We start from the raw sequence: 21,887 nt of genomic DNA on the forward strand, positions 1-21,887 counted from the left end.
CACACGAAAACAACAATGAAAAAGACAATTGTAAATCAAACAGTATCAATAAGACAGAAATATACGATATAAGCCAAATTTTAGGATCAGAAAATAAGTGAAATGCCTCTACACATGAAACAATAAATAGCAGAAACATATAATGGAAACAAAACTGTTTACTGTTCCAAAACAGCAATAACAAAATAACATTTATGTGAGATTGATCAGTTTTTGTTTTAGCCTTGGTCTTTATTCTGACGGGTATCATGACATTCTGTAAACAAACAGTCCATAGTTCCAGCATATTCTAAAGTAGACTGTTTCTCTCTATCAAAGTGCAAACATGTGATGTATGCCCTTCACACGCAACCTCTTTTGACCACTGTGTTGCCCAACACCATGCTATAGTTTGGAGGCTGGGAGGCCTGAGTACAACAGGAAGGTTATACCTGATATGGACATGAGAGCTAGATGAGGGAGGCTCGAAGCCTTGTAAGGGAACATCTGGTTTTATCATGGAATCAGTGCAGGCTCCTCTCATAAACACAACCTAACGCCTGAGCCCTGGAGCTCTGGCCAATAACAAGCATGTGAACACAAACGCCATCCATCAGAGCCGAGTGGTGGGAGGAGGAGTTAACAGGGAAGTAGAGACAGACACAAAGAACAGTGAGAAAAAGACACCACAACAGAAATTGTGTGTTAAGTAAATCATTTACAAGCAAGTGACTATCACCGGCTGTAGGCCCGCTTCTCATTTCTACTTTACAAAACACATTCGCAAAGCTGACATTAAAGCTGAGGTGGCGGGAGGGTTACATTTTTTAAAAAAAGCTTAAGAAGCTTACAGTTGTACACTTGTCAGGATGAATACGTAACGGGCCACTCTGAAGCGCCTCAACATCTGTCAGTCTAGTTGTTGTTTAAGTTATTTGAGAACGCACTTAAATAATTTATGGTTATACAAGATGGGAATAATTTAACCAATTCAATACACTCTTCCAAGCAAATTCATAGTGAGAGTGTGTTTGTGTGCTCCATAGCAACAAAGGGCATGTTGCAGCCTGACCTTTCCTGCTCTCCTGGTCGGGATGTGAAGGCCTGGGTTGGATCACGGAGGTAAAGGTCAGCACCATACAGGACTCCTACATGTACTTTTCAAAAGGCCTCAGCTACCAGCTTTTTTTGGTCTGCTCATTCTCTTTGGAAATGATTTGTTGAGGTTTGGTAGCCTTTAGAAATGTTGCTAAGAGTTATGAGATCATTAATTAAGTAGCTTTGAATATTATCTGAAAACATTTAAAAGTATTTTCATCAATACACTCAGACAAACAAAAATGGATAGAGCTTTTAGTATCTTTTGATCGATATTTATTTATTTATTTGTCTAAATCACATATTTACTGTATTTACAGGATGGTTCAGTTCGTTCAGTTCTCTGCTCTCACCAACTTGTTTGTCACAGCAGCAGCAAAACTTTTTCACCCAAAAAGCTCAGACTAAAACCACTGTGCAATACCTGCCTAATGGCGGACTGACAAAAATAGCAACTAGCTGGATCAGAACATGAAAAACAGTACGTAGCAACCTGAATGTGCAGTCATTTTTCTCAAAAACTGATGGATACCAAACCAGAGATAAAAAATAATGTGAATATTGGATGCATATACCTCATTCACTCACTATTCATAGGTGAGGGTTGGGACATATCAACTGGTAAATCAGAAGCGTTGCCTTCTAGTTTAGCTCCCTCTACACCACAACGGTCTGGTGCAACACCCGCGTTACTGCTGATGACACACCATATCACCTGTCCATCTCACCATCTCACACTTTTTAACATCACTCATGAACAAGAACCCGAGATACTTAAGTTCCCTCATTTGGGGCAGAAACTCACCCCTAGTCCACCGTTTTCCATGAGAGAGCCATGGCCTCAGACTTGGAGCAGCTGACTCTCATCCCAGCTGCTTCACAAACTGTCCCAGGTCGTGCTAGAGGTCACAGACCAATGACGCCAACAGAACCACATCATCTGCAAAGAGCAGAGGCGCAATTCTGAGGTTCCTAAACCGGATACTCTCCTCAGCCCGACTGCACCTTGAGATCTTGTCCATGATGTCACAAACATGATCAGAGACAAGGGATAACCTTGGCGGACTCCAACAACCACCACAAACATGTTTGACTTTGTTGCTCCACAACAACAAGAAAATCACACTTTCCTTCCTACGTTTAAAATCTAACTTAAATTATTGCCTCAAGAACATTCAAATTTAAATATAACAGTAATTAGCACAAAAGCATTTCAGGAAAGGCTATTTGGGGATGACCTTCACAACAGGATGCAGAAATCACATGAACCTATTTCATCAACTGAGCACAGGATATGTCATGTATTTGTAGATATTTCTGCTACTGATGCATTCAACAAACATACATCCCTGAAAGGGCACTGCTGATTCATGTGAATAAAATGAAATAAAATGCATCCAAAATGTTGTAATAAAGTTGACCAACATGTAACTGCAGTTGCAACTGATGACTGAGTATTTTAGAAGTCTTTTTTCAAGTGATAAATCTTCACTTTCTCATATCATCCAGTTAACAGTTTAAACACAGCATCACCAGGCAGGAAAGGTGGCCCTTAGAGTGACTGGGGTCTTCAGTTTCTTTCCCCTCAATATCCCACCATAAGAACGAGCAGACTCAGCAGGCAGTGGTGACACAGTGCGGGTCAGAACATAATGCCGGAACCACCAGAGATCAGCATTTTACATCTGTAAGTATAAACTTAGAGCTTGGCGAGCTCTGCCTACATCACCTGAGACAGATGCCACACAGCATAAATACTGGAACACTGGCTGACTGTCAGATGAGTCAACAAACAAACCTGAGGTGGGTTTACTAAACAGAGTTAAAGGGAGCAAAGGTGAGGCCTACATGCACCCAGTATACCAAGATTTGTGTAGTATACAGTCCTTATTTTGGCAGAACTTTACATTTCTAGGTATGAGGATGTTGTGGAAATGCTGAAAAAGTGCACGCTTGTACATAAATAAAGTAAATAAAGTTTAAAAAATAACAAAACTTCTCAAAGAATATCAGTTAGTGCTAAATAGGGATTGGGAAGTGGGAAAATAAAGTAAAAAAGCGCTAGAAAATGTAAATTTGTTTAGATTAAAGACAGATCATGGTCCTTTAGACCAGAGGTGCCCAAACTTTTTCTCTTGGAGGGCCAAAGTGTTGTATTGTTAAGATGCAAAATGGTACAATACGAAAGGCCAGAGAGACAGGAGAGAAAGAAAATTCTAGCGACCCATTTTCTAAGTCTGCTCTAAATTGTTCTCTCTCCTGTGATCAAGTTTTGCAGTTCCTTCATTTTTTAATGGAACCAAGTTCCTTTCAATGACTGACTTCCTGAAAATTTCCGATTTAAAAAGCATTTTACCTTTCGATACCTTATATTATTAGTTTTCAGTTTTTGCTAGAAACATCTGGTGGGCCAAATCGAATCTTATTGCGGGCAAACTTTGGCCAGTGAGCCCCACTTTGGCCAGCCCTGCTTTAGACACATGTGGCATCCATTTGCACCAATCACACAACAAATTTTTAATTCGGTTTGTCAAAAAACAGTCTACATAATTTCTATTTCATAATTTCTGAACTCATTTTATAATTTCATTTATTTGTTTTTCAGAAATGTAACCCGTGACAGTTTTTACAGGATATTTTCACGATGAACCTGCCACACCAGATCCCAAATGGATGAATCAATTATCTACAATATTATTGTAATTATAATATCAACTTAAATACACCTAAAAAACATTTCAGTGCAGTTGCTCCTTAAAGACTTCGTTTCGAGTCTGTGGCACAGTGTGTTTCTCTCACTGCTCTGCTGCCCCATAACAAGCTAACAGTTACCTTCTCTGCAATATCTGCATGAGCTGCCTATTAACATGTCCAAAACATGATAAATGATCTTCATTGTGCACTTAGCTTAACGGACTACCTCTCTGGTATTTTTAGCCTTTGGTGGGGCAGAACAGTTTTAGCAATCTTTGCTTTCGACAAACAGTTAAAGGTCATTTGCCATGTTGATGCCGCGTCTGGTGCATTAGATCAAGCAATACTGAATTAACAGGTGAAATATATTATGATTATGAGCGTGTCTTTCGGGCATACTGTGATTAATTGGTTTCTGTTCCCCAATTTGGCATTTTCAATGTGAGGACAAGTGAGTTGTGCAAATTATAGAAAATTTTACATTTTTGTTGTTTTATTGGGGCAATGTTGCAGTTTTCTTTCAGTTATTGTGTGCATTATTTTTAACTATAATTGCATAAAAGCACTTTTTTTGTTCCCAATAATGGTGAAATAATGTTATTATTAAATTACCTTAATATTGAGCATAATGATGGGGATTAAGACGGCCTTTTGTACATTTGGAATCTACATCTGGAGTCTCACTTTGTTGGGAACATCTTGTCATTACATGGTTTGTGGTCATTGGCACTGAGAAAGGCACAATGAGAGAACGGAAGATAAGAGAAACGAAACAACTGTTATAGCTCAAAGCTCTTTTTTTAATTCTTGATTTGCTTTTAGTCTGTTTTTTGCTACTTGTACAAACAGCCAACCTGATGTGTCTGAGTTTTTAGATCACTTAGCAACTGAAACACAAAACTTTCTATATGATCACTATGCCTGGTAGAGTTCACCTCATGACGCAAATCCTGCATCTTTAATCCATGCCTACCCCCAGCCAACTACTGTTGTCTGCAGCCGGGCACCCAGCGCCTAATGCCCTGTGTCTATGGTACCATGCCAGGGTGCCTGCTGTTGATATGTGGCATCAAGTCCACTGTTGATCCAGTTGATCCTTTGATACAGGGTCGGGACAGATAAGGACAAAGGAGGGTCACACTGCAGCAGGCAATCCAGTGTATTGCAGAATGTATCATTATAAGCAAGACGAGACAACTTTTCAAATCTTTTATACTGTATTCATATGGTGTCTCTTTATGAATAAAGAAATAAATGATTGGCTCGCTTCATAGGACAGCATCAAGTGTACCCATGACGCTGAGGGGGATTCAGTGGCCCTTTTCCAACCTGGTGTTAACATCCATCCTGTGTGATCTGATCACAGGTGGACAGCTCTAAATCCGTCAGTTCACACCTGATATTAACATGCATCACAAGTGACCAATTTTGATCAGGTCTCACGCTCTAAAGAAACATCAACCGGACACAATATTTTTTACAAAAAGAAAGCAATATCTTTGTGTATAACATTTGCCGAATTTACAAGAAGGCCATAACAATTAAGACTTTCTCAGAGATTGCATTTCACAAAGTTTCTAAAGTTCTCCTAACTCAACAACTCACAAAATTGAACGATATCTTAGAGGGACTCCGGGGAGTTTCTCCACAGGCGATAAAGTTGACTATATTGTATTGTATTTGTAAATTTGACATGTTTACGGTGAATAAAATGTTGTCTTCTTTCATAAATTCAATGTAAAAGGTGAAATCAGTTGAAACAGTGTGTTCAAACACCTGCTAAATGTTGGCATGTAAGACGCACTTTAGACACAGAAGCAGACAGTTGGTACAGCAATGCCGCAACAAACTGAGACTTTTTTACAATAAAATAAACAAGTTAATGTGTTGCATTTAATGCCAAATTTAAGAGGAGGAGCAAATCTTTTTTAATCACCGTAGCTGTTTCACCACTGGGGATATTATGGTTTCTCGTTCAACGGTTAGATAAGTTGAAACAGACAATATGTTCACACACATTTGCTGCTAACATGGGCAGGTAAAGAGTGGCTAAACATGTAATTTGCATTTCAGTAAATCACATTGAAATCAGACAGTGTGAAATTCATTCTACCAGTTGTTGTAGTTTCTTCTTATTTTGTTTTGTCATTCAATGTGGCCCAAGACCACCTCCAAATGTTATCTGAGTGATCAGATCCCAAATGCGTCCTCAGAGCAACCTGGGAATGTTCACACCTGTACTTTGAGCTGCTCGCTTGCAATCTGATCACTTGGGATGCAAGTGAACAACAGGTCTGAACAGAGTCTTGCTTGACATTTCCAACAATTTCACTGTTCCAACTTGTCATCTGTTTGAAGGAAAGTCTCTTTGGTCACTAAACAACTGCCCATCAAGCCTTCATCCCTGATTATCACTCTTACGAGACACGTCAAAGGCCTACGCAGGGGGAGCCACAACAGTTTGGGGTGGGCCACAGCTCTGACTGTATCTGAGCAGCACAGTGTGTATTCGCTGCAGAGGGGGTGTGCGATTAAAATCCTGCACTCTCCGCTCGCTCTGCCATCAGTGAGCTCCATATGACTGCTGCAAACACCGATCTCTGCCCATAGACCAACCAGTCTCTGCTAGCGCTGGTTTATCTCCAGCAGCACTAACAACTTACATCACAGTCTTTAGAGCACAGATGACTCCTACTGTATATAGGCTGGTAAATTACTGCGTCATTGCTCTCAAACTTTTCTCACATAAAAAACAAGGATACCTCTTGTGTTTCAAGCAAGTGCGAGTAAAGTGATAACTCTTAATAATCTAACCCTTCATGAGTTGTGGAGAGAATAATAACTATCATTTCAACCTGAAATGTAGATAAGCTAACAGGTCCAATTTCATGTGCTGTCACAGGAGAGGGAAAGGCAGGGGTGGTTGGGGGTGTAGGGGTGGAATGAGAGAGGATGATACAGGTCCCCAGGAATTGATTACACTGAACAATGGCGAGCAGATCAAGAACAACCTCAGCCGGATGGGGAAGATATCACACTGGAGCTCAGAGTCAGAGACTTTCATCAGACACAAAATCTATCTACAAAATCTCACTTACATTATGTGAGGGGAAGGGGAGGAGGGGAGTGGGGGTGTCTGGCATTTGAGCCTGTGCTTGTGTGTTGGGGGAGGGGAGGATAGGGGTTAAAGTGAGAAAGAAAAGGAGACAGCGACAGACTAAAAGAAAAAGTGAAGAAAAGGGGGTGGGGATTGGCCGGGAGCAGTTTCTCAAAAAAAAAAAAAAAAAAAAGAAAAAATGCCTAAACCTCATCATTCCACTTTGAAAGATTTACTTTTACCATAAGTCACTCCGAATAAATTGTGCACAGTTATTGGAAATGGCGATCCTGTTGGTCGAAGTTAGGGTTGTCGTTGCAGTGACGAATAGTACTTCTTTCTCAGTTTTGCCCTTTTCAGTGGGATCTGCCTTCAGCTGCTAAACACACACAAGCCCTCCTCTGTAGCTGCGGCTGACGTCAACCGTCACTTAGCAACAGCCTTTTGGTGTAAAAGCAGCAGTGCTGACACCGTTTTCAAAAGAGGCGCACAGAGAGAGACAGAAAGAAATTCAGAGAGAATGAGAAACAGAGATACAGAGAATGAAAAGAGGGAGAACGAAAAAGTAGAGGGAGAAAGTGAGTAAAAATTTTGGTGAGACTGCTGTGTAATGTTTCGATGAGAAAGCAATGCAAAAATTATAAAAATGTAAGAATTTCCAGTGCAACAAAAAGCTGCAGAACAACTCCAGTCTGACCATCTCTTCAGATTTCCATGTAAAACTTTAAGAATATTGAAGGAAAAGATGATGTTATATCAATAAAGCCGTCTGGAGACTATTAACAGTCAGTAAAACCTATGGTAGGTACTCATTAAAATACAACTTAAATTTACTGCATCCCTCACCTCTATTTTCTCCATGCTTAAATTCCCACAGCAACAATTTAAGCATGGGCGCACACCATCTATGTCATAGCACTCTAATTTAACCATATGACCAAACCGAGCCACGCTCTCTGTCTCTCCCTCGACTCTCACCCTGTCACTGGGCTGAACAAACATTCAACACATGCAAGGTTCAACAACCTCATCCTGAACTTAAAAGCTCAGCCACCTGAAATGTTTGCATTGTTGGCAACCTTGTGGTGTAATCAAAATCATTTGAGACAAGCTTGTGCAGAGAAATCTGAGTCTCCTAAAACTACCAAACTAAAAAGCTTGATTGTGTTGCAGCAGCTCGGGGAACAGTTTGTCATTACTTATCTTATCTAGCCATTTCACGTGTGCCAATTTTTCATGTAGTGGAAACAGGCGAAGTATGGGAGGGCTGATACGACAGTTGCAGGGGAAAAAAGCTCTAATTAGCCCAAACTTAGTTGATGGCGGTGGCTCGGCACCCCCCGCCCCCCCTCAGTCCAACATTCTGGGCCTCAACAATACACAAACTGAGCCACGAAATCAGCTTTGTACAGATAATAATACGAACGGAAAGACGAGGTCAGGACATCACATCAAGGCTCATTAGAGAAAAATAAGAAAGAGGGGACACGCTGCACAGCTCTGTGTAGGCAGTTCAAAACAGAGCATCAAAAAAGCCATAACCCTGTCTTCAAATAATAGTAAATTATGGACTTTTTCACAAACATAATGTTGAAGGAAGAAGCAAAACAAAACCATCTGTGAATATTTTGCAAGCTCTCTGTTTGATGGTGTCTCTTCAGACCCTGGAGTCATTAGGCTAAGCTCTGGTAGACCTATCATGAAAACTAAAGAGCTGCAAGCTAATTGCTGGTGATCATGACGCAAACCGTTTCCAGGGTAACCCGAGTTTTGGAGTACCCGCTCCAGCATTTCCTCATCTGTTTGCACTCACACCAGCAGGCTGACAATGCAGTCGCTGCATCCTGTTTCACTCTGCAGTCAGCCAAACACACAGTGCCGACTTAACCCTTTCTATCGGCCCTGCTGCTGCCGCCGCCGATGAAACATTCAAAGCAGCTATGCAAACTAGTTTTGACATTAGAGAAGGGGGGATGAGAACTCACAGGAGCCGTCTCAGCAGCCCATCCGGGTCCAATGACAACAAGACAAATTTCAATCGCAATTTCTACAGTAATAAGATGATTATGTACATTTCAAATATGGATTAGAAACACCTGAAAAAGCTCAAGTGCATATATGGGTAAAAAAAACATAAATTCTATTTCAACTTTTGATTAAGCATTCATAAAAACAAAATGAAAATAAAATGGCATTCACAAATTAATTAGGACATTTACGTATGGTTTCATGTTCACCTTCAGTGAAACAACAGCTCAGCTTAGGTCACATTTCATCAAATACAATTATAACAGTGAGCTCAAAGTCACATGAACAACACTGGAACTAGATGAGGCAGTATCAACATTTTAGTTCAGGATCTGAAAATTAGTGTAGTCCAACAATCAATACCTGTGTTAAAAATGAAACTACGACTGCCACATAAGTCTTAATACTTTTAAGCTGTTTTACTTTCACATGGACAGAGAGAAATTGTTCACAGCATTTATAATATGAAAATAAAACTTTCCATTCACACGCACACACACACACAACCTTTAACTGCAGATAACATTAGTCATTTAATGGCCTTTATTTTAAGGCAATGCACTTTTTCTCCGTCAGCACAGCCCTTAGAAAGTACTCTATTCCAACTAATGTTATATAAAACGAAGAAAATAAAACTAAAAATTAGGCTGAGCTTAAAATGTCATCTTAGTTATCTTAATTAATCTTAACTACTGCTATTATTATTATTAAATAAGCCACAAAGAACATTAGATTGTGGTGTTCTTTTAAGGGTTCATGACGCATCCCGAGCATGTAAGAGGTCCAGAGTGGCACAGCATGCCAAATATGGTTTAACTTGATTATCCTTTATACATCTAATCATGTAAGATTTGTTTTTATATCGGATGGGAAAAGATGCCGTAACCAGCACGTAGAGGATTTATTGGATATTGGAAAATAAAAGTGAATCAAAGGCAAAGGAGCTAGCAGACATTTTTACTAAATGCATAGAGGCTTTCATTTCCACAGACGATTCAGATAAAGAAAATGAGGGTACAAACAGTATAAACAGTACGAACGGAACAATTTAATTTGGCCACTGACAAAAAAAAACAACTGCATTTTTATAATATTGATCTGATTTAAATTGTTGATCATACAACACATATAAGCTTATATTTCTCCAATTTCATTCTCCCTCTACTACTGTAATACTGACGAGGTATAACTAGTTCAATACACTCACACTACTGGTAGTGTCAGCCTTAACACACTGTATGCCTTAAGCAAAAAAAATTATCAAATTATGAAATAGGAAAATACATTTTTAAAAGCAAAAGAATAAATCCTAAAAGCCAATAGCTCTGTTCAATTTACTGGATTATTAAAAAGGTCTGTAGTACAATTCTATGTGGCAACTTTCTCCACCTTCTATCGCACATCGTCTGACGACGGACAGTTCTCACTTTCTCATCACTGCTAGAGGCAGACACTATATTCTACAGGGCGATTAATAAGACTTGGCATTTTTTTTCTTCTTTGCAATCACCCCTGTGGTACGTCACTGGGTTGTGACGTCAATGTTATATCATTCCACATGGCTTTACAGCAAGCGAACGTGACAGCTGAGTGCTGCTCTGCGTTTTCACCGCTCTCCCTTCCAACCTTTCTCTCTGCAGCCTGCTTCTCTGTTCGTGTCTGAATGGGGGGTTAGTTAAGTGTATTATTTACCCCTGCCTGCCCCCATGTATTCGTAACCACACAAAAAGAGGGCCTTCTACCTGAATTTTAATACTGCCCTGCCAGCACTGCCTCTCAGGTCTTACTCATGAAGCAGAGCTTTTAGATTTCTGTCATGAAAGCCCACATACAATAATCCTACTTAAAAAATATTATCTCCAATTTATTCTCGTCATCTCAAAAAATCTAATTGGGTCTGGGAAACACATGCTGACATCATTTCTGGGGAGAACAAGCTGCCATTCAGGTTGGACGCTATAATCATTGCAGTAGTTTAAAATGTATGTAATGTCAGCAGATAAATTGTTAATGTATGTCTCACTTGCGATTTCTGGGTCTCAACTTGTGACCCTTCTGACTATCGGACAGTCTCAAAGTACAAGAGTAATCTTGCAATAAAATGAGCAAATACAGTTTTACAGGGCTCCTTCATTGTGTCATAATTACACAATTCACTGACCTATTTAGGTATCCTATTGAAGAAGAATTTAACACAATAGAGTGACACGGTTAATGCAATAAATCTCGGATTCAGCAAGCCTGACCCCTGGCACTTGCAGTCAATCCATAAAGCTTTGGTTGTGCAAGGGGCTTTGTCTTACTGTGGCAAAACACAAAACTGACACTTATAATTATCAGAGAAAAGATTAACATTTACTAAAACAGGCTAAATGAGACAACTCTATCTCCGACACTACAGAAAAGGTGGTATTTATAGTGCTGTGCTGGATTTTCTGTGAAACTGTGGGCATGTTTGCACAGGAACCTTTGTCATCATTTCTAAATGAGCAGTCTCAACACTGTTTTAATACATTGTGGTAAGATGGCAGCAGCCATGAAGCGTTTTCCTTCCTACTCAGTCTGGCACATTAAAGGATCGCACCTACAATAAAAAGATGTTCTCTGCTGCCGAGACCACCATACACCGACACAACATCACGCACACGAGAAGAAAACTGAGAAATTGAACTTCAAGAAAACAAGGCATATACAAAGGTTTTGACTCATAATGTGACCATAACATGACACTAAAATGAAAAAATCCTGCACATCTATTCTTGATTTTTACTTGGAAATGTTCCTTTTATGACCCACTGTTAGACCTGACCTTGCTACTGTTAAAAATAATTTCAAAGCAGGTCCTAAGCATAGTAAGCATTACTGCTTCATTGGTACATGCACATCTAACAATGTTAGACTCACGTCAGCTTGCTGTTAAAAAGAAATACTTGGAATGAAACTAAAATTACATAAGAGACTGACATGAAAGTATTTAAACTGTGTACAGAAATTTGCGCCATCAGACAGATTATTTGAATTATGTGTTCATAAACTGTGTCACCAATGAAGCTGTGTTGTACGTGTAGCACTCGTTTGTATGCCTTTCAAAATCAAACTCTTGAAAAGCTTGTGATCTGTGAAATAATACAGGTACTTTAAAACTTTAAAAAAAAGCTTTTGCTATATGCGCTTGTCAATACCAGAGCATGCCCATTTCCTGTTAAACTCTGTATTGTGTAGTGAGAGTACACCATGTACATTGAAGGTATTCTCTTCTAAACAAACCTGGTTACGTTTACATTCAGTGTTTTACACTAGAATGTGGCAGGACATATTATTAAGTCTTAAATATTTAAATGCATTTCCTACCTCATAAAAATCTGCAACTTTTTTAAAGTTTTAACATTTCCATGTCTTATCTCTTTCTCCTAACTTATTTGCAAATGGCTGCCTTTTAGGACACATTACCACTTCCAACTGTTAATATGTAAGTGTGTGAATCCAGGAGATGCCCTAAAGTCTCTTTTTCACTTTCATTTTAAAGAAATGGCCAGAAAAGTCTGGAGGTACAGTAAACATAAATGGGGTGAGGACATGTCCCCAGTGTCCCCAGCGTATTGACACCTATGCATGTAGCACTCAGCTTCTTACATGTACTGTTGCAACTTTATAATTTCCTGGCATACAAGACAAATGACATAAGTAAACCAAATAAAATCTTCTAAATGCTACTGTTCTAATCACACAAACCTGGATGTATACAACATTTGCCCGATGCTTGTCAGGCCATGAGGCACATCGTCCAAGCAGCACTTTTAGTTTGGATATTCATGATGTTTGCATGCACATTAATGGAGCGGTTGTGAAGAACACAGATGGTTCAACATCAATATAAAATGTTAGAAGGATTCTCATGGGTAAAACGTATTACTCTTAATTTCGTTATTGGGCTGATAGAGCCCAGAAACTCTCCACAATACACAGCTGAGTCGCAAAACATTAAGAAGTGTGATAATGTTTCAAATTAATTCATGAAGTGGAGGCAAAGAACTTCACAAAGTGAAGCGTCAACTGGCTTTTCCTCTTCCAGCTCCATTACTTTCTGTATTAGGACACCTCACAGTGTATAGACATGGTTATACCATTGTCATTTACGTGATTTTCGTTTTTTAAGTATGTTGGTTGTGACTGCAACTCCTGGTCAGGTCCTTTTTCCCAATGAGAGATAGATATTGTCAAACAAAAGTATTGTTGCTGTAGTTGCTGACAGTTTTATATAATTAACACAACAACATGCCACAGATATTCAACTGGTTTGGTCATGATACAAGAATCCATTGTGTTATAGGCCACTCCCACTGCCACACCCCCTTTAAGCTAATTTACTTGAACAGTTAATCAGCTGTCCTTTGGCTCATGATCAACCTTTCCAAAAAAAATTGGTGCAAGTCTGTAAATCCATTCAGAAGTTATGTGGCTTTTTGTGACAGGCCACTCCCATTAACACACCCCCTTTAAGTCAACTGGCATGAACACAAACACACACCTTCAGACACACGCACACACACTTGACCTCCATGCTAAATTTCCGCCTCCTACATTGAAAACTGTAAAATCGGACATTGTTTTGGACTGACCAATGGGGTTGTCGCTGTGACGAGATTTTTCCAACAGTTAATAAGCTTGTAACAACACTGGCGTTGCCGACAAAAGCAGGCTTTCTACAAAAAAGGATGCTCACTATCTGTAGAGCGCTGTATTGATTTACTAACAATGCCAAATTTTCCTACTACTGCAACCTCACATTTAAAGCATTTAATGGGCAAAACCCAAAACCCAAAACGGGTTGGCTTTTATTTTGAAGTAGGCTAGTCAGAGGAGGGGCAATGTGTTCACTGAGTTGAGCGCATACGGTTATCGTTCATCAAAGATGCGTATTACCGGAGTCTTCTGCAAGGCTAGGCAGATATATTGCTAAAGCTATTAGCTAGCTAGTCGTACAAGAATGATTATGTTAGGTGTTTTCCTACATGTGAATGAGACATGACATAGCTGGATACAGTTAGCAATGACAAAGACGCACTTGGCTCACAGCGACAGCAACAGACTTGTTTAGCTACTAACCCTGTCACATAAGCACAAAGCACACAACCTTAGCAGTGGGCAGTAACTGCCAGGCTGCAGTGCGTTCTTGACGGCTATTTTGTTTGCTTTTATATGATCATGGCATTTAACAGCGTTCTTTATTTATGAATTTTTAGACTTAAAAAGCTGAGAGAGCTTTTCGAACGTAGCAAACTCGCAGCTCACACACATCTCCCAACTGGCCAGCAAGAGCTACAGGGAAGTCAGTGTATTCAGACAGTGCATGTTCGTGTGTTTTGTAGGAAGTCCTGATGGGAGGCCATGGGATTTGTTCTATTGGATACTTCAGAAATCTAGCTGGCTCTTGCTGGTTTTTCTCTTACCAACCCAAGCTTTTATACCTAGTTTGCTTAGTTTCGAGACTTAAGTTGGCACGTGTTATCCTGACCAAACTATCTTCACTTTCATCTTCATGATGTTAAAACTCTATACAACCATTTTCCCACACTGATGATTAACTTGCTGTTTATAAACAATGTGTTGCAGCTAACGAAAAACAACCCTCCTGCTTGTAAGTGACGGTAAGAAAACCAATGACCCCTCTCTGACAGCAGAAATGGGGGTTTTGTGTGTAAAATGTGTGAAGATCAAAAACATGTGTGATATCACCAATGAACCTTGAGAGACTCTTTCCGAAGTATTGCTTTGTCTCTTTCTGCCAGCCTCCGATGCAGAAACTGACTACATTTCCTAATTTTCAAACCCAAGAGAGGAAAACCTGGTGCCATCGGTAGTGAAAGTTTCAAACATTTCCAAAATTAGGTACAAAGAAAACTTTTGAGATACAAGAACATCTACGACAGCTCTTCCCTGAATTATGGGCTACACAGCTATTGTTGTAATCCACTGTCCACTTAAAATGTACGTGCAAAGTTTCAAATTTCCAATCAAAAAGTATAAGGTGTAGTGCTTTCAGTGTGCAATGTGCTGTATATCTACTGTAACTACAAAGACAATGGAAAACTAACACTAAAAGAGGAGCAATTTAGTTAAGACAGTTAAGACTGAAGACAGTATTCAGTTTCAGGTTTTTAGGTCCCTGATTATGTCACTTAAGTGGTTTGGGTTGTAAGTCAAGTAACTAACTACAGATGTTAACTGAGTGTGGATTGGGAGAACTGTCATTATGAACTTCACTAATATAAAATGTTTCCTTAGTTCTTTTTTTGTCAATCAAATTTTTCTTGGAGCAACATGTTTCAGGTAAAAGTTGACTCTGTTGTTTCAAAAACACTTCCTCTTATGGTCAAGTCTTTCTCTTCGGGATAGAAAGGTTGGCCTCCATCAAAAAACAGCCTCCATATATTACTTCTCACTCATTTTCACCCACACCTAAAGTGCATTCTGTGTTCAAATGCTTCTTAATCTCGTATAAGGTGAAATGGTGTACTAGTACAAACAAGAGTCTTAAAGCCCCTGCTCATATTCATACATGGTCTTGAATGTTTTACTAATTTAATTTTCATGCACTGTTTAAGGCCTGACTCAATGCGACTGCCAATCTGCTAATAGCCTAAAACACAATGAAGTGAAAAACAACTGCTGGAAATTGCACAATTGAGACGGACTGGATATACATTTTTAGTTCTCTCATCATTTCTAACAAAGCTTCAAGGACAAAAACACAATGTGTGTGAGCTGATGGCTTGACATCCACTGAAGAACTGTATGTTTTGTTTATAAATACACTGTTTAAAAATAACGTTGGCATTTGTCTACATTGTCTGCACACAAATTAAGGCAACAGCTCGCATCAGCCTTTTTATCTACATCATCAGCCTTTTTATCCACAACATACAGTATGCAACATGATAGTCTTCACTTGGAATGGATACCACTCGATATAGGTGTATTGGTTTACAAAACTAAACCAAAGTAGAAAGGAGCATCACTTTGCAGTGGACCTGTTGGCTACTGTATGTAAAACAAACTGATTGTAGAGGCTAGTGTATACAAGCAAACTCAAAGAAAAAGAGACACCCGCTGAATGTGGACATGGAATAATCCCTGCATGTGCTCGCCATCATTTTGTTTTGTTGACTGCTACAGTCACATGGAACCGTAGGCCACATCAGTGGCTATGCTGCTGCTTGCGTTGTTATTATGGCAGCAGGATGTGGAAGGAAACTCACATTTCATTGATTATCTGGTTTTAGAGCCCAACAGATATATATCAGTTATATTGGCCTTTCATAGATATATCAGTATTTCATATGGTTTCTGATCTGCGCCGTTATTATTATTATTTTATTTTTTTTAGATTATGATGCAGAAAAAGATGCTTGGGGTAGGGGTGTTGCGATAATGCCATATTCATGATTACCGTGTTATTAAAAAATGGAATACTGATATTGTGTCAAAAATACACATATGATATACATCGTGTGAACAATCCAGCAAAGATGTTTGGCCTTGTGTCTTTTAAATAGTTGATCCGGTTGCCTTTTCACAAGTAATTGAGTGCAATTGTTCTTTTTTTATGCTTTATTTACAGTCATGGTTACACACTCTCTCCCCACCTCCCTATACTCATATTTTGGGGATAATTTATTTGCTAGACAGAGAGACAACACACATAGTAAATAAAGTTAAACATGGATTTGATTGCTGGCATTCTTTTCACAAATTTCTATAGGTATCATGATAGTATCCTTAACATGAACTAATTTCACGATAATCGTGTAGTGAAAATCTGATATCGTGACAGCCCTGGCTTGGGGTAATTTATTATTATCAAAGTTTACTATTTCAGTGCACCGATGTTATTTTAGACCATAACGTTTATTGTTGAACTGTAACATATCCTGCTTTCTTAACATGTCTTTGTAACAATTTGAGGGATCACTGCAAAAAAATGTGTGTATATGGGACGATATATCAGAGTAAGAATTATTTCAATCTCTATTATCGAGTAGGGGGCTCTATCAGGTATGTAAACTTTCAAATTAACATATTACCAACGTCATGCAGATAAACAGTACTGATGTCCTGATGATAGGAAGTGTTTTGGCAAGCAGACTGCACATAATAGCAGGGTGAATGTTGCCGTTTAATTATTTACAGGTTATAGAAATAACAGCCCGACCGATATATATCGCTTGGCCAATACTGGCCTATTATAGATATACTCGTCTCAGCTAATCTGTTGTCCAACATGGGCCGATATGACAACTTTTTTTATCTTTTCAGAACATAATGCAGAAAAAGATGCGGGGTTGTAACTTATAATTATTAAATTCCCAGTGAAGTTTCTTTTGCTTCAGTAATTTTGTGTATCTGTGTGTTAAAAGAATATCGGCTGTTGTATCGATATCAGAATTGTGTTTGTCTGTAATATCAGTATCGGCCCTAAATATCCAGAATCAGTTGGTCTCTAATGGAAATACTTTTTCATAATTTGATGACATTTTGAGGTAAATTTAGACAAGGCCATTGCTTCCTTTGTAACACGTGTAGGCCTGTATAATAATAATTACATTAGATTGTCTTTTACTTGGAACAGTCTATAATCATCCAGTTGAGTCATTCACAATACAATGTCCTCCTTTCCTCTACAAGAAGTCATTTATTAATTGATTATCTTATTATAGGCTGATAAACTTGTTTTTCTTTTAAGTAAGGGGATGTTTTTCTCCAGTTTGATGTGCCTTGTGCGAGTGTTTTTGTCTCCTGGTGCACATGTGCACTCGGGGTAGCTGTGGATGATCAGTGGGCCTACTTGTGAACTACAACAACAACAGAGGGGGGGGGGACCTACCTGTTCTCTGGATATGCAGGGCAGCGAAGGTCTGCGGGGCATTTTACAACTGCCATAATAGCTGGTCGACGTTTCCCCCAGTGAAACACAACTGGACCTTCTCCTAGGTCTGATCACGGGGACCTTTTCCTCCGCGGTGGAAACCCCGCTCGGTGCTTCCCTCGACGGGTAGTAGCGGTCAAAGCAGAGCCCCAGCAGGGAGCCAGAAACCCCCGCAAAGCAGGCGAAGAGCGGTCTGAGCAGTGCGGGCAGACCGCTCAAACTTGTGAAAGAAACCAGCCACACAACGCTGGCGAAAACCAGTATGAGAACACTGTGTTTGAGTTTGAGAGTGGGGATGAGTGTGAGCAGACCCACACATCCCAACACGAATAACAACCTGCCCACCATTTGCATCTGGTGCTGGTCCTCTCCCCATTGCAAAAACCGCAAAACCAAAAAATCCCCGAGGTAACACGATGCTGGCAGCGACACGAGCCAACATTTGCTGCTCTCCTTCTTTTTCCTCCTCAGGTAAAACGTTAGAAAGAAGAAAGCACATCCTATGCTGAACAGAGGACTGATGGACTGGGAGAAGCCCGACAAGAAAGTCCGCAAATCCCACAGCGAGTCACTTTGCAAGCCCCTGGAAATGAGAAAAGACACCGCGAAGATCACGAAGGCGCCGACGTACAGGGCAGACACCTTTAGCAATTTTGAATTGAGGATGTCTTCGTTGCAAAACCTGCACACGTTAAACAAAAAACCCCTCTGATGGTCCTGTTTGAGAGGGGTGACGCAGCTCTTCACATAGCCGTTCCTGAAGCCCTCTGAGCTGTTTACACTTCCAGCTCCGTCGTGGTGCCTTATTTTACTGTGCAAAGCCTCTCCGTCCTCCCGTGCAGCCATGGCTCGACTCTGGCTCCTCGTATCCGCGCTAAAGTCCCCCTCTCTGCTGATATTCACGCCGTATTAACGCTGAACTACATGACAGCAAAAGCACTCCATGGTCACTCAAACGTGCTCTCGCACTTGGACTAAAGAAAGAAGGTGAGATGTTGTTTTTTACAGAAACGGCGCTCTCTGTCGCCGCCTAGAGGCCACAACTCAGACCTCAGCAGGGCTTTGTAATGTGGAGCACTCAACCAATCCTGAGCCACATCAGTAATGTAATATGATTAGTACACTCTGAGGCCGGACTTAATGAGGAAACCTAAAAATAAATAAATAAATAAATAAAAAAGTTCTCATTCAATAAAGAAAATATTACTAAAAACTGAATGGTGATATTTCCATGACACTCCAACCCTGTAAGTTGACTTGTTTCGGCCCCATTCCTCATGTGTGGTCTTTGTTCATTGTGTGTGTTGTTGTTGATATTAGGCACAAACTTATGTGACATATATTTTTCTTTGTTTATTGTCTTGTGTTTTTTTTTGTTTCTGTAATGTACTGTCTTTCTGATGGCTTCCTGACCTCTCCTGACACATATTATGTTTTTTTAATCATCTGATTTGATCCAATCTTACGTGTGTGCAAATACAGCTTGTTATAATTAATTTAAAAATACATGTTTTAAGCTTGTTTTTCATCTCTACACAATTTAAATATCAATTTATTAAAAATTAAGATGCATTAATAAATGGTTTTGAACACTTGACTCAGTTTCTCATCTACAGCTCATATAGCTTCAATAAGCTCGTGCACGGTCCAATTAAATCTATAATTATATTAATATTTTAGCCTCTTTAAATTAATCGCTGTTTTTGTCGAAGTGTCGCCACTGCGTGTCGCTGCATCGTGCTGCTCTGGGATCGATTGGTTTGCCTGCCTGTGCTTGATAAAGTGGACGATTGTCGATTAAACTGATCAGAGCAACAGTGTGAGCGGTTTTACCTGCAGAGTACTGAGTGGTAAGATATCAGAATAAAAATTAAAAAACATTTAACATCTTGGGGGAGGTCATGTGCAGCAAAGCCGTTGTTTATGACGATCAAAAAGGAGTCCCATCGGACGCTTTAGCTAGCTAGCTAAATAGAGACACGTAAGCTAGCTTGTTGACATCCTGAAGTTGTTGTGAACGTTGTTATTGATCACCCAGGTGTTCGATGAGAGCAGCCAACTTGACAAGCAAACAAGTTTTTACCCTAAAACGAAAACCACTTCCATAATTCAGATAACATCCTGTTATTTTTATACTCTCTAGTCATATGAACAAGTTAACTTACAACCGCAGAAGATAATCGTACAGACTAATACTGTAGCTGCCACAGACAGGAGACCTTTTGGCAGAAAAGCACAGGTGCAGATATTATTAACAATGACTACAGAGCACATATGTTTACGAATTTCAGAGTTTTACATTGTGCATGTTGGCCTACTGGAACCCTGAAAAAATAGAGCCGAGCCATTTTAATGTCATTAGTTACAGGAGTGTATGTGCCATGACAGGTCAGAGTGCCTGCTGTGAATAAGGTTTATAGAAAGGCAAGGCCATTTTATCAACAGGACAAGTCACTGTGCTGTACATTACATGCATAAAGCACTAAAAGAAAGGAGAAAGAGCACCCATCCACACAAGAGCCTGACAAACTCTGCATCCACCCTACAACACATACATATACACATAACCCATAATAGCCTGATAATCTATCAAAAAGGGCAGGTGCTGAGTCAAAAGTGAGCAAAACATTTTTTTAAAATGGCTCGCACACTGCAGGGCTCTAGTATCCACTGATTTAATTCACCAAAGCAAAATCCAAAGTTTTCAGTTTGCTTAATTTAGGTACAGCTGCCTCAGGCCATGAAAACTACAACTGTACCATGTAGAATGTACATTTTCTGATTTGCATAATTAATTTACAGATCTCAGGGCCTGCTTGACTTTATGAAAAGCTTGCTTGCATGTAATATTTTAAATAAAAATTCTAGGAGCCCAGGCCACTAAATTTGTGTCACCCACAGACTGTATATAAAGGTGTCACCTGATGACATCATCATTTTAAGTGCTAATGCTCACATTGTGTGTTTACTGTTGGTATCTCGGCTTCGGTTTCTTAATTCAATTTAATATAAAATGTGGGTTGGATCTTTTTTTCAATGTTTCATCAGTGCAATGAACAATGCTACCCGTTTACACTAAATAAACTTTTGTAAATATGTGTCTCTTTGTTTCCTTTTGTTCAGTAACCAGTATTAAGAAGAAAAAAATTATAACTTACTTAATTTATCCCCTTGTGGGAATTTTTTCTTTTTTGACAGTCAAGGCTCGTCTAAAGACGATGCTCATTTTTTGCACACCACCATAACAACTCTTTTATGTGCTATTAATCTATGAAATTGTCAATTAGTGTCCTTTTATGCATTTCTTCCTCCAAGGGGTTCTGAATGATCTGGTAAAATATGAGCATCCTGTCCTGAGATAAAAAAAAAATCTTTCCTACAGAATAGGAACTTTTTTTTTAAAGCTAAATGAGAATCCTTATATAAATAATAATTTTTAATAGTAAACCCATAGAGTAGATAGAAGCACGTGTGTAGCCATTGTTCTTTGGCTGGCAAGGCTCTGTCACATTTAAACAAGTAGTTGTCTCCTGACTGAAACCAGAAACCCTCCTTACCATGAACAATTTGAACGTGTATGCCTGTGAAGAGACTTGCATGTATTATTCAGAATGACTTTAGTCTATGGTAGTGTTTGCAGCCATACAATACAATACAACTGACAGTGTTAAGATGGTTTGCAAAATTCCAAACGTAACAATTTTCTGAAGACAGCAAAACCAACAATCAGTTTATCCTTCTAAAGAAGAGTACTGTTTATGTAGCGTAAGCCTGGTGTAACTTATTCCTCTGCACCATAGAATTCTTTAAGTAATTAGAGAGAAAAATAGACCTACTCCAGTGATACTAATGCTGTTTGCTAATGGGCTGTTGCATTGTTGTAAAGAATGGGAAATGATGAACGATTAAATATTTTATTTAATTCACTTTAAGACTACAGTTCATTCAGGTTTATGTGCATCAACTATGTCACTTCGGCTAAGATTCCACTGGAGGGTGCTGCATTACCATCAAAATCTGTGCTATTTTGGTATAACACGGAAGTGAAGTATTAGTTCAGTGATG

At 39.4% G+C, this 21,887-nt stretch overlaps 1 protein-coding gene across 3 annotated transcripts in view; it reads right to left on the reverse strand.

Moving 5' to 3' along the window:
• pde3b (phosphodiesterase 3B) overlaps positions 1–18,793 on the reverse strand; it is a 49,092-nt gene extending 30,299 nt beyond the window's left edge. For all 3 annotated transcript variants that reach the window (XM_073464022.1, XM_073464023.1, XM_073464021.1), the window contains exon 1: positions 17,781–18,793. In XM_073464022.1, coding sequence (XP_073320123.1) covers positions 17,781–18,668 — 888 coding nt within the window. In that variant the 5' untranslated portion in view covers positions 18,669–18,793. The remainder of the gene's footprint in view (positions 1–17,780) is intronic.
• Between the last annotated feature and the right edge of the window lie 3,094 nt (positions 18,794–21,887).

This window comes from Pagrus major, chromosome 4, assembly GCF_040436345.1.
Source record: "Pagrus major chromosome 4, Pma_NU_1.0".
In the NCBI taxonomy this organism is placed as follows: domain Eukaryota; kingdom Metazoa; phylum Chordata; class Actinopteri; order Spariformes; family Sparidae; genus Pagrus; species Pagrus major.